Raw genomic sequence first — 12,227 nt, forward strand, 5'->3', positions numbered from 1 at the left:
CAATGAGTTTTTATTTTGTCATAAAGAAAAGGGCTCAGTGATTTGGATCCCTGTCTGTTTTTTGTTTTCACACCCACATTTTAAAGACAGAAGAAAAGCTTTACAGACTACAGACAGCTCAATGCTGCCAGTGGTGGATAGTAACTAAGCTCATTTAGTCAAGTACTTTACACTTGGAGAGTCACACCAGCTATCTTGTCTGGACCATACATCTTGATGTGTGATCCCATCTGCACTTTAAAATTCAAGTTTCAGTTTAATTTACGCACCTCTCCATATGACTCAAACTATAAAAGCATATATCATAAAATATATGACAGACACACACACACAAACAGCATGTGACAAATTAATGTCACGTTTAGTTTCCCAGGAAATCTGAACCCAAACAAGCAGACTCGGGAGAGAGTGAAGGTTAGTGAATAACAAGCAGTTTAATTGAAAGTTAAGGAGGTGTGGGGAAGAGTCCAGTTGATCCGGCGTGGCGTAGTGGTGGTGTGGAGAGGGCTTCCGAGAGCGCAGTAACAGACAATGGCGGCTGGCGTGGCAGGGAGAGTGGAGCAGGCAGGCAGACGTGGTGGAGTGATGGGCCTGAACACAGGGAAACAGCAAGGTAAATACACTTCCAACACTTGAAGGTAACATGAACAAGCGTTCCTGACGTGGGGCCGCTGTGTTTACCTTAGCGGTTAACTAACGATGTAGCGAAATCTGCCGTGCAGAGCCGGAGTATATATACTGCAGAGCGTTGAGGAGCGTGGGAATCAGGTGTGCAGCAGGCAGCGCGGGAGACCAGGTGGGTGGTGACGGCCGTGACAGCAGGTCAGGGGCGCCACGCCCACGACAGACACATACACAATCAGACAGAGACATACACAATCAGACAGACACATACACAATCAGACAGAGACAAACTCCACAGGGGACTCACAGAAACATAGGGAAGGGACGAAAACACAGGAAAAACACGGGGAGCCTAGCAGGATCATGACACAAACTTGCTGCCAATGTACTGCCAACATTTACGGTCAAAGCCAGCGGAGTTAACCCTTCTGCGTTTTTCTCTGGTAGCAGTCAGACTGAATTTAAACACTACCGTGATGCACACAGCCAGGCATAATGGCATTCACTAAACTCTAAACACCTTTCTCCAGCTTTTACACTGGCTACCTGCACAGCCTTTGCTACAGCATTCTTCTCTTTAATGTTAAGATTGCCATAAACAAATAAAGAGTCAAATAACAATTTAATATTCAAAATATAGTTTCATTTTTAATTTCTAATTAAAAGTAACTCAATCTAATCATGGAGAAATGCCACACTGGTGAAGCTTCATAAAAGGTTTGAAGATGGCAAAAATCAAATCTCCATATTCATTCTGATATTTTTAAAGAGTCTTCACACTTACAATGTATAACTAAGAAATGAGAAGAAAAGATTTTCTTTTTTCTCAGATATCATTACCAAAAATGGCAATTATTGTTGACTGTTGACAGGCTGACAAATCCCCCCATATCAGTAGCCCCTGAACTCCTATTTACTCAACCATGCAACAACTTTGCCACCTGCTTTACAGACAAAATTCAGAAAATCAGACAAAGCTGTCAGTGCCTCTGTATCAGGTAAAGGGATTATGTCATCCATGCTTCCTCTTAAAACCAATTCAGTCTGCATGACACAATTTGATCCCATCAGCCATAATGCCCTAGAGGAAACTGTGTTACGTCTGAGTTCTTCCTCCTGCTGCCTTGATATTCTTCCCACAATCTTTCTAAAGAATGTTTTTAACTGCTGGGCATCAGACCTCCTGGCATTAGTCACTATCTCTCTTCTCACAGGCTGTTTTACAACAATTTAGACACCTCAATAATGCAGAATTATAGACCCATATCAAACCTCCCATTTCTGGGTAAAATAATTGAAAACACCTTTTTGGCACTGAACAATTGTTTTGATGTTCTCCAATCTGGATTTTGACCACACCACAGCACTGAGACTGCTCTCATGAAAGTCTTTAATGACATCTATTTAAATACAGACAATGGTAAAGTCTCTGTCTTAGTACTGCTGGATCTCAGAGCTGCATTTGACACAGTTGACTACAAGATATTACTAACTGGTTATAACTGGTTTAAATCATCTGCAAGATAGAGACTAATTTGTGTCAATGGGTACTTACAAATCTAAATGAACAGCAATGACATGTGGAGTTCCCCAAGGGTCCATTCTTGGTCCAGTTCTATTCAATATCCATATGCTCCAATTGCTCACATTTTGGAAAACAACAAAATATCCTATCATAATTACGTGGACAACAGGCAGATTTACATAACAATGAATCCAGATGATCAAATCAATGATTGGATTTCTCCAATTAAATAAGAATAAAACTGAAACAAAACTGTGCCAAAAAGGAACAATCAAGTGTCTGTGCTCATCTTGAAGCCCTAATGTTTAAGACTTCAAATCATGTCAGAAATATTGGTGTAGTCCTGGACTCAGACCTAAATTTCAAAACCTACATCAACATAATTACAAAATCAGCCTACTACCTCCTTAAAAATATAGCAAGACTTAAAGGACTCATGTCCCGACAAGACTTAGAGAAACTTGTTCATGCTTTTGTTTTTAATACGCTTGATTACTGTAATACTGTCTCTGTAAAAAAACAATCAGCCAAAAGTGAAACAAGGCTGTATATACTTCAGAATCAGAATCAGAAATACTTTATTGATCCCCGAAGGGAAACTCTTTGTTACAGCAGCTCGCCTTTACGTCAGTGCACACAGCAGGATGTGTATTTGTGCCTTTTTACATGTGTGACAAGTATTTGGTATGTGGTAAATTTCATATCTAAATTCATAAATACATTAAAGTAAAAGATAAGTACAGTCCTGATAGGACCTAAAGTGTGGTTTCTATTTTTGATATTATATGTATGTAGGGCTAATGCTTCTAAACTTTATTACTGGTTTATTACCATACTTTTTTTCTAATTACTACTTAAATAACTGTAGTAATAATTGTTACCTTTATACCCAGTTAACACCCACACTGCTTCTTGTGTCATTTCCGGTACAACACTGCTCGTTTGTTCAGAGCGAAAGAGGTTGTGTGGATTTATTTGGGAGCGGCCCTTCCCTGTCCCTCTCCTCTGTATCTGCATCAAGACACCAGCATGAAGCAAGAACATCACTGGAAGTCAGACCATTTACCTCCAAAATAAAAGCTTGACCTGTCTATGGTTTGGGATGTGATGGGAAGCAATCATACACTTCAGTTGTAAGTGGAATTCTGACATCAAGTGTAAGTAAGTATAAGTACAGTAAATAAAATGTATCCAAAAATGCGGAGTTACGGGTAGACCCTATGTGTCCAAATGCGGTCTTATAGTCATCAAAATATAGAAAACAACAAAAACAAATGAACAGAAATGTATTTCGAAATCATTAAAAAGCTCACGAGGGAAGCATTCAGGGCCATGTTTTTACAGTGACCCACCCTACAGTATTATTATGCCGTCAGCTGTCAACTTTGTCCCCTGGGTCATCAAAAATAATTTTATCTTGAGAGCTGAGACCGGAGGTCGCTGTTCTTTATGAGTTTGTCAAACTTGACATTAGTGACATCTTCACAGAGCACCAATGGGTGTCTGGTCGCTTCTGTCATTGCGTTGGTCGGTTCCTGGAAAATATTGCTTCATACTCCCTTTGACCCTCCTCCTGCCGCTGGAACAGCGGCAGCAAATCAGCCAGAACATAGATAGACAGTACAGGAAATAACCAGCCTTCCTTCAAATTAAAGGAAGAAAATGTACCACTATTGGGCGGAACGGACAAGTACCGGGGGGATTAGAACAAAATGATTAACTTAAAACACTTAATTGAAAGATACAGTTCAGTAAATGTATGTTGTATGTTGTAATGTAAATTATTTTTTTCGTCAATGGATGCTTTATTTTGAAATGTGCAACTGGATGTGACATTTTTATAATAGCTAACTTTAGACTGTTGTCGCTGTACAAAACATACTATAGGCTACAGACCTCCCAGCTTCGCGTTTATCCAACTCCTTCGACAGCAACTGGGGAACAGCTTTTATCAGACGACTATAAAATATGGAGGATTTTTAGTGAAATAACAGGATTAAACACGCTTACTTTTCCTGCCACTCTTTTCCTCTGGACAAAGACACTCCTTGATTTTTGTGCGCTGGATGTGTACCGAGTTCAGCAGGGATCCCAGCAGACATTCCCTGGTGGTTTGGTAAGTTGGGACTTTGGTAAGTTAGGACTTTGTGCCCCCCCACCCCCCCAATTCATGTGAGTTTCTGTTGAAAAAGCCACAGTGACTGTAAGGGGATCGCTTGTTCTGGACTTCACAGTGTGAGTTGCTCTGGCAGCTCAGTCAGAGTCGCTTATAAAATCAACCCACAGTCAACAATATAGGTAGTATGTATGGTTATAGGATGGAGGATGGTGCTTTAATGATGGAAAAACTCCATCTCCAAGTAACACCAGATGACCTTGTATATACAAGCAATACTAGCACCCCAAGTCCACTTAGGAGATCACAGCATAACCAGTGATAACTTTAAACTAATCCTTAATCAAACCACAAAACTAAAAAGGCTGTGTAGGCTATAATCAGTTTGTTTTGTGTAATCTGGTTCCTTTAATTTTGCAGTTAAGTCATGAATTATAAATGTGTGGAAATGACATGATCATCAGTGGATAATAACACTCTGAGGAAAGACAATATGCATTAAAGCAGGGTTTAAACTGTCATGTCAAGGACCAAGCAGGCATATTCTCAGAACAATGAAGCCCACTCAGTAATATAAGCATTTCAAACAAGTTGTGATTTTGTACAGTCTTTCCACCACTGCAGTGTAGGTGAAGGAAAATGACACTTCTGGTGAGAATAGTCATATTAACACATAACCTTTTGTAAATAAAATAACACTGAACTATTCGGCATTGAACTGGGGACCCTCTGAACGCCTTCAAAGAACAGGCATCTGTCAAACACAAAGAGACTTTTCAGGCATCTGGTGAACAGTACTTAAGAGAGAAGCAACAGTAATAACATCAGCATTTGGGCTGTTGTAACAGTTCCTTGGAGCGTACTTTTGTTAACGAACCAAACAGATCCAGCTCCCTTTTGTTTCATGTTAAAGTTGAGGAGTTCTCTCTGAAAAGCCAAACCACTGACAATAACAATCAGCAAAAAAAAAAAAAAAAAGCCAAAAATATATCCATGAATGGTTAGGAACCAAACAATAGGACAACTGTAACTGATTATTTTTACAAACTGAAAAAAAAGTTTTAGGACTATACAACAGGACACTGTCTAAAAATATTATTAAGAACGTATTATTTTCAATATGGGGTCCGCAATTTACAGCAGGCCTACTGACTGTAATAATTCCTTTTTTTGTTTAATTTCCTCAGTGTATAGGAAATGGCAACTGCTCTCAGTGGCCGAAACCCTGGCGGACGTGGACCAAACCGAAATAAAGGTCGGATTTTAGGCATCATTGATGCCATCCAGGATGCAGTGGGGCCACCGAAACAAGCGGCTGCCGACCGGCGGACAGTGGAGAAAACCTGGAAACTCATGGATAAAGTTGTAAGTTTGGAGTGATAAACCTGGCAGTCTGGTAGTAGGAACAGTCGTTGTTGTAGATGCACATGGAGAGGTGGAGCTAATGCTAATGGGGTGCACATGTGTTCCCTGAGCATATTTTCTGATGGTGTATTAAATTAATTAATTAATTAATTAAGTATTTGTTTGATACCCTTGTTACACATCTTGGCTGGTACATATTTGTCAAACTGATGATGATGATGATGTGTCCAAGAACAGCGGAAGACTGAATCATTAAACCTAATTCAACTACATATTCAATAACAATATTGGCAACATTGTTAATGAGTTGGCTGAATAATGTTAATACTCAGGTGGAGATGTGTGTCTTGACATTAAAAGTAATTAAGTCATTTTCATAATACTCTTTACATTATGAGCTCACTGACATCTTAGAGTTTGCCTTTGTTAGAGTTAGGGTTTCATTTTCAAGAGGTCACATCAATAAGCAGCAAATCAGCATATAAGATTCCATCAGATTTACATCTGATCCTGCTTGGTTGTTGTGTCACTTTCTGTCATGTAAACACAACTAAATGTTGGCGCATCAAGCAAGCATTTATTAATGGATTTCTTTGCCATAGGTCCGCCTCTGCCAAAATCCCAGACTCCAGCTGAAAAACAGTCCACCGTACATCCTGGATATCTTACCTGATGCCTACCAGCACCTGCGGCTTATACTGGGCAAATATGAAGAGAACCAGAGACTCACACAGCTCAGTGAGAATGAGTACTTTAAAATCTACATCGATAGCCTTATGAAGAAATCCAAACGGGCCATCCGGCTCTTCAAAGAGGGAAAGGAGAGGATGTATGAGGAGCAGTCACAGGACAGGTAAGAGAACTTTTGATTAGAGAAAATCTTTATTTATTTATTTTTTACTTTTTTACCTTATGGCTTTCGAGATGACAGTGGAGGGTAAATGTGCTCATGGCGTACAGAGGGTAATTGTCTTGACCTGCCTTGACCTTTACTGGAAAACCACTTTCAAAGCGATGTCAATGGGCAAAAGGAGTTAAATTGACAATCTGACAGTAGTTTAATATATTTAAGTTTTGTTGATGATTTAAGCATTAAAAATCTTCTTGGTGGCAGCAGTTGTGAGGGTACGCTCTGTTCAGGTCCCCTAGTTCCAAGGCTATGTGCAGATTTCTGTGAGCTAAGTATACAGTATATGCTGCAGGATGCCCTCTATTCAGCTGTCACTGCCCTTTTAGAATAATATAAGAGGCAGGATGTGAGTTGTGTCTGGCGTCACTGTGCCCATTTTCTTACTCACTGACAATCATGGTCACAGAGGCAAGACAAGAAATGTCAGAACTGTCATAGTATTTACACTTTCATCAGCATTTTTATTTTGATACATTGCTGATGGAAAATATGTTTTTGTGAATATTTAATTTCATCAAAACTAAATGAAGCTACATTTTGTCTATAACTCAGCTTTGTACTTGTACTGTGTAAAATCTTACAGATAGTGTGAACCAACCTCCCACCTCATGAATTAAATCCACAATTTACTCATATCTGTCACATTGAATTTCAGAACTACACCTGTGTGGTGATATCAAAAAGTAGTTTTCATATCAAAAAACTATTCTTAGTTCTAGAGCTCACTGTATCTTAATTAAGTTGCAAGTTACTAATCTTAAAAGTTGTGGACAATGTAAAGTGTTGTATGATCTCAGCCATATCACCGTTATGATAGATATTAATACCTCTACATGGGTTGACAGCAAGGTACTGTGATGACAGTGATGATGATGATGGTGATCCTAAGTGAGAGGTTTGTCCATTTCACCAGGGTTACAGGAAGGACACCCAGCAGTTCTGTCCTCTCAGCAGTCCAATTTGCAAGCTGCGACATATCAGACACAGATTTTGGCCTGTAACCGTCTGGCATGTCATCTTTACTTAAAGATGACATGCCCACAGCCCACTGTGATTGTGATGCGTTAGACATGAGCCTGACTGACTCAGATTATAGAGAGAGTGGGAGGTGAAGATGAACAAGTGAAAGAGAGGAGAGTTGGAGGGACAAGAGAAAGCATGGGCATATTCAGCAGAAAATAAATGTTGCAGTCGTTTTTGGTTATCTGTGTATAGTAGCTAGGGCTGCTGCACTTGGTTTTACTGTATGCTTTATCTTACAATGCATTATGCTAAAACATGTTGTCAAGTCAAGTTGCTGACATTGCTGACAGGAAGTTTGCTATTATTAAGTGAACCAAAATATAAAACCCTCTCTGATTGCCATGTGCAGAAAGGGGGAAAATCCCCATGCGCTTTACATCCTGTTCATATATTTCCTCTCTGGTTGAGCTCTGAAATAGTCTCCCAGCAGAGTTTTTGATCTATCTGTGTGAACTCCTCTCTTAATTCTTTCTCTTTCTCAAACTTGAATTCTTCCTTGTTGCGTCAGTCATTAATTGCCTCTTCACCCCAAAGCTACTAACAGACTCTTCTTGTGTTGGCTTAATCTATCACGGTGAAAACAACATCATTAACAGCATTTACAGTAAACACTACATATTGCTGCTGTACTTACAGTAAAAGAGGAAAAATCTGAAATGTTAAGAATTGTATGTTTTTCATAACTGAATGTCAAAGCTGAATCACTTGATCAGTTATACTGTAAATTGTCATTTAGTAGTTTTTACTGATAGATACTGGTAGTTACATGATATTTCAAGATTCAACCCAAAACAGCAACTCCCCAAGAAACCCAGCACTAACCTCTGCCTCTCACATTTTACTCAGGTTTAAACAGGCATTATTACAAGTAGGTATGTATGTCACATTCCCTACTTTTAACATACATCTTACTTATATATCATACTTGCATTATATGTTAAGAGTCATGCAGGATGTGTCAGCTGTCCTGATAGGTGGCCTGAATTCTTTTTGATAAGCAGTGAGAGAAGCGCAGTTGTTAACGCATAAGTATTTGAGGAAGGAAAACCCCCAGCCTTGTTACCCTGCCTATTCCTCCTGCTTTAATGAAGTCTAAAACTAGATCCTTGGTGCTTGGTACTTTGTATTTAAAGATTTTTTTTTTTGGGACATTTTTGCCTTTATTTGGACAGTGATAGCTACACAGAAAGAGAGAGCGGAAGACATGCAGCAAAAGGGTTGGATTTGAACCCATGCCACTATGGTAAGGACTCAGTCTTAAAGGTATGCATTCTACTAGGTGAGCTACCGGAACACTCTTGTGGTCACTTTTTGATTTTGTCAGTTCATTATTTAAAACATTACTGAATACTCACTTTGATTTCGCTGACACCTTATTTTTATTAAAAAGTTACAAATAGTAGTAGTCGAGTATCCAGTCGATGTTGCGTTACATAGACACATTATTGCATTGCTGGCAAAAACAATATTGTTTGACTGTTCCAGGATTTGATTTCATTATTAACTAGTGTTATTGACTTTATTGCATTTACTTTTATTACATTAGGGTGAGCTGTTACACTGTGGCCAGGTGTTGCTGGACGCCACAAGCATGGTCTGCTAAAGGAGACTGAGTGAGAAGTGTTTAGCAGCTTTTCTCGTCTCCTCCACTACTTTGACACACGCTTACGGACATTGTACCACTCCTGTGGTGTGGCTAATTTCGGGCAGCGGGGGTATCGTAGTGAACAGGAAGACCGTGCTTCAACCAAAGGTATTAATGAACAGTATATTTATGCCACCGCGCCAGCGAAAGCCATGGCCAGAGGCATGTTTTTGGGTCGTCTGTCCGTCTCTTGTGAACACGATATCTCAGGAACGCCTGGAGGGCATTTCTCCATATTTGGCACAAACGTCCACTTGGATGAACTGATGAGAATTTGGTGGTCATAACTCAAGAATCGATGCGGTAATTATAGCAAAATTTCACTTCACTGTGACATCATAATGTCCTGGAAAAACACTTTTTTGGCCGTTATTCAACAGCATAACTCAGGAACAGAAGGGGAGACTGTGACCATGTTTCACAGCTGGTTGGATACTTTTGACACTTTTGACTCAAAGATCAAAGGTCATTGTGATCTCAAAATAGGTTTTTAGCCATAATTTAAGAATGAATTGGGCGATTCCAGATTTAACACACATGTTGACTGGGACGACACAATAAGTAAACAATATCTATCACAGTACGGGCTTTCATAAATCTCATCCTTTCACTTCCTGCCTCATTCTGTATTTCAAGCATCATCGGAATCATGTGACTGCAAACAATGGAGCGCGCCTAGCTAATCGTGATACTGTGAGTGAGTGAGTTTCACCTAGAGAGGCTTTGCATCTAAAAATGCCAGGAGAAAACAACAGCACAACATTTTGTGTAGCTATAGTTTAGAAGAATCCATCTTAATCTGTTATCACAATGGCATTTTACTTATTTAATTATACATACACGAAATTGTTAGATGTGAGTCAGTTGTTAGATGTCAGGATAATTCACTTGTCATAGCAGCAGTAAATCTGACAACAAAACAAAAAAGGAAGAAGAAGAATGCTGTTTTCACCCCCTCAGTACAATCATGTAATACTGGCAATGCAACAATGACTGTAATCACAATGAATTCCATTTCTCTCTGCTGTTTTGTGTCTCCTTCAGTGATATTTTGACCCCTGGGGCCTCTGGTCTTGTGCCTGGTAGGCCCGTTCAGTAATCCATCCAAGTTTGTTAATTTCTGATAACAGGGACCCTCACAAAATTATTGGGTGTGTAAGCGGCGGTAAATGTGTAAATAGACACAAGAATCTGTCACCCAGAAAGAGGTGCACATCAATACAACAAATAATTGTGAATGCATAGGATTGAATTCACATTGAACTGCTAGTTCTGTGTTATGGTAAACATCAGTAGTCAGCAGTGCTTCATCAAGGAAAGTCTTATTTTGAAGTGGGAGGATGGGAAGAAACTCCTCGATCCTTTTCATCAGCAACTCTGCAAATACTTAAATAATATTTTACACAACACACAATATCCTCTGACAAAGATGCATGAAATGAACAAATTCTCTTTGAGGAAATAGCGAAGTGATCTCACATCTGGTATCACATCTGTCTCCAGGAACATGGGTACCCATATGTGGCCTGCTGTGTCTTTGTGGCAGCCTGTCTAGCACAAGTGTGTTTCATACGCTTGATTAATTGCTTTGATCACCCCCAAACCTTTCTTCAGGGCTGTACCCTGTCTTAAGCCATCTGATGTCCATGCGTCACACCCCACCCCCCAGCCTTTTTACCCTCTCTTCATTGTCTTAGTATCTGGCCACCTGATCCCCTGTCCCGCTGCATATTCTTTTCCACATGCTGAGCAAGACATAATTAGGAAATTAAAGGATAGAAGAAAATTGCAAACAGCTGTTGTACAATTCAATTCAATTTTATTTATATAGTGCCAATCCATAAGGTGTTATCTCATTGCACTTTTCCTATAGAGCAGGTCTAGACCGTACTCTTTATAATATTAATTACAGAGACCCAACAAATCCCACCATGAGCAAGCACTTGGTGACAGTGGCAAGGAAAAATAATGGTAATGGTAATAATATTAATATTAATTAAATAATAATAGTAATAATAATGATAGGAATAATAATAATAATAAGATTAATAATATTATTGTAGTAGCAGTTGTCGAGCAGGAACACGGGGGCGGCAGGTGGCCCACAACCACAGATCCAGACTCTGCAACTCCGGAGGCAGAAATACCTGCTGAAAGCAACAGAAGGAGAGAGGAGAGAAATGAGAAAACACAGAACTACGGGAGAGAGAAGATGTTGAGTTAGTAACATGCAGTGATGGGATAAAAATGCATACAGATGGAGAGGGAGAGGAGGAGAGAGGAAAGAGGTGCATCATGGGAAGTGGCAGCCTAGGCCTATAGCAGCATAACTAAGGGATGGTTAAGGGCTCACCTGAGCCAGCCCTAAATATAAGCTTTATCAAAGAGGAAAGTCTTAAGCCTACTCTTAAATGTAGAGATGGTGTCTGCCTCCCAAACCCAAACTGGGATCTGATTCCACAGGAGAGGAGCTTGATAACTGAAGGCTCTGGCTCTTTAACAAGAGTTAAAGATTGCACGTGAACTTTTTGTTCTTACTTTAAATGTTCATGTCTCTTTGAGTTAATTGTCTTTGACCCTGAAGGTATATTTGTCACTTCAGCCTGAAAAACTATTTGCCTTTGTAGCCTCTTTTGAATCAAAATTTCTGAGAGCCCCTCATGTGAGTCTGCAGGCTGTTTTATTAGATTACGCAAATTGGTTTCCTTGACATTTTTTTCAAGTCTTTTCTAGAACAAACTTTTGGCACCATAACACCTTGTTAATGACTGAATTCCTACTCTCTTCATTAGTAGAGGGATTAGTATAGAAGTTTTTGTTTAGTGTTGTTGGAAATTAATGGTCAAAACAACTGATCTAATTCTTTATTCAGCTAGATTTATCTTTTCCAAGATGAAAACTCTTCTCAGGAGAGAGATCTGCAACCACAGCATAAAACGACATTGACAAACACGAGCTGTGGCTTTCATAACTCACTGCTGCAAAGGATCAATTCACTTCATGAGGTGTCATTTGCTGA

The 12,227-nt window shown here is 39.5% G+C and overlaps 1 protein-coding gene and 1 long non-coding RNA gene across 5 annotated transcripts in view; one reads left to right on the forward strand and one right to left on the reverse strand.

Moving 5' to 3' along the window:
- Positions 1 to 415: 415 nt before the first annotated feature.
- On the reverse strand, positions 416 to 2,171 carry LOC122888425. Its single transcript, XR_006380696.1, has 2 exons — positions 682 to 2,171; positions 416 to 591 (listed from the first exon to the last, which is right to left on the reverse strand). It is a non-coding gene; the product is annotated as an uncharacterized LOC122888425 (long non-coding RNA).
- The window catches only part of cblb (Cbl proto-oncogene B, E3 ubiquitin protein ligase), an 81,106-nt gene continuing 69,358 nt past the window's right edge, over positions 480 to 12,227 (forward strand). For all 4 annotated transcript variants that reach the window (XR_006380695.1, XM_044222853.1, XM_044222854.1 and 1 more), the window contains exons 1-5: positions 480 to 613; positions 723 to 796; positions 3,100 to 4,265; positions 5,453 to 5,630; positions 6,233 to 6,483. Coding sequence is in view for 3 of the 4 variants with exons in the window: in XM_044222853.1 (XP_044078788.1) it covers positions 5,463 to 5,630; positions 6,233 to 6,483 (419 nt within the window). In the remaining variant the exon portion in view is untranslated. The remainder of the gene's footprint in view (positions 614 to 722; positions 797 to 3,099; positions 4,266 to 5,452; positions 5,631 to 6,232; positions 6,484 to 12,227) is intronic.

The sequence above is a fragment of the Siniperca chuatsi genome, linkage group LG14, assembly GCF_020085105.1.
Source record: "Siniperca chuatsi isolate FFG_IHB_CAS linkage group LG14, ASM2008510v1, whole genome shotgun sequence".
In the NCBI taxonomy this organism is placed as follows: domain Eukaryota; kingdom Metazoa; phylum Chordata; class Actinopteri; order Centrarchiformes; family Sinipercidae; genus Siniperca; species Siniperca chuatsi.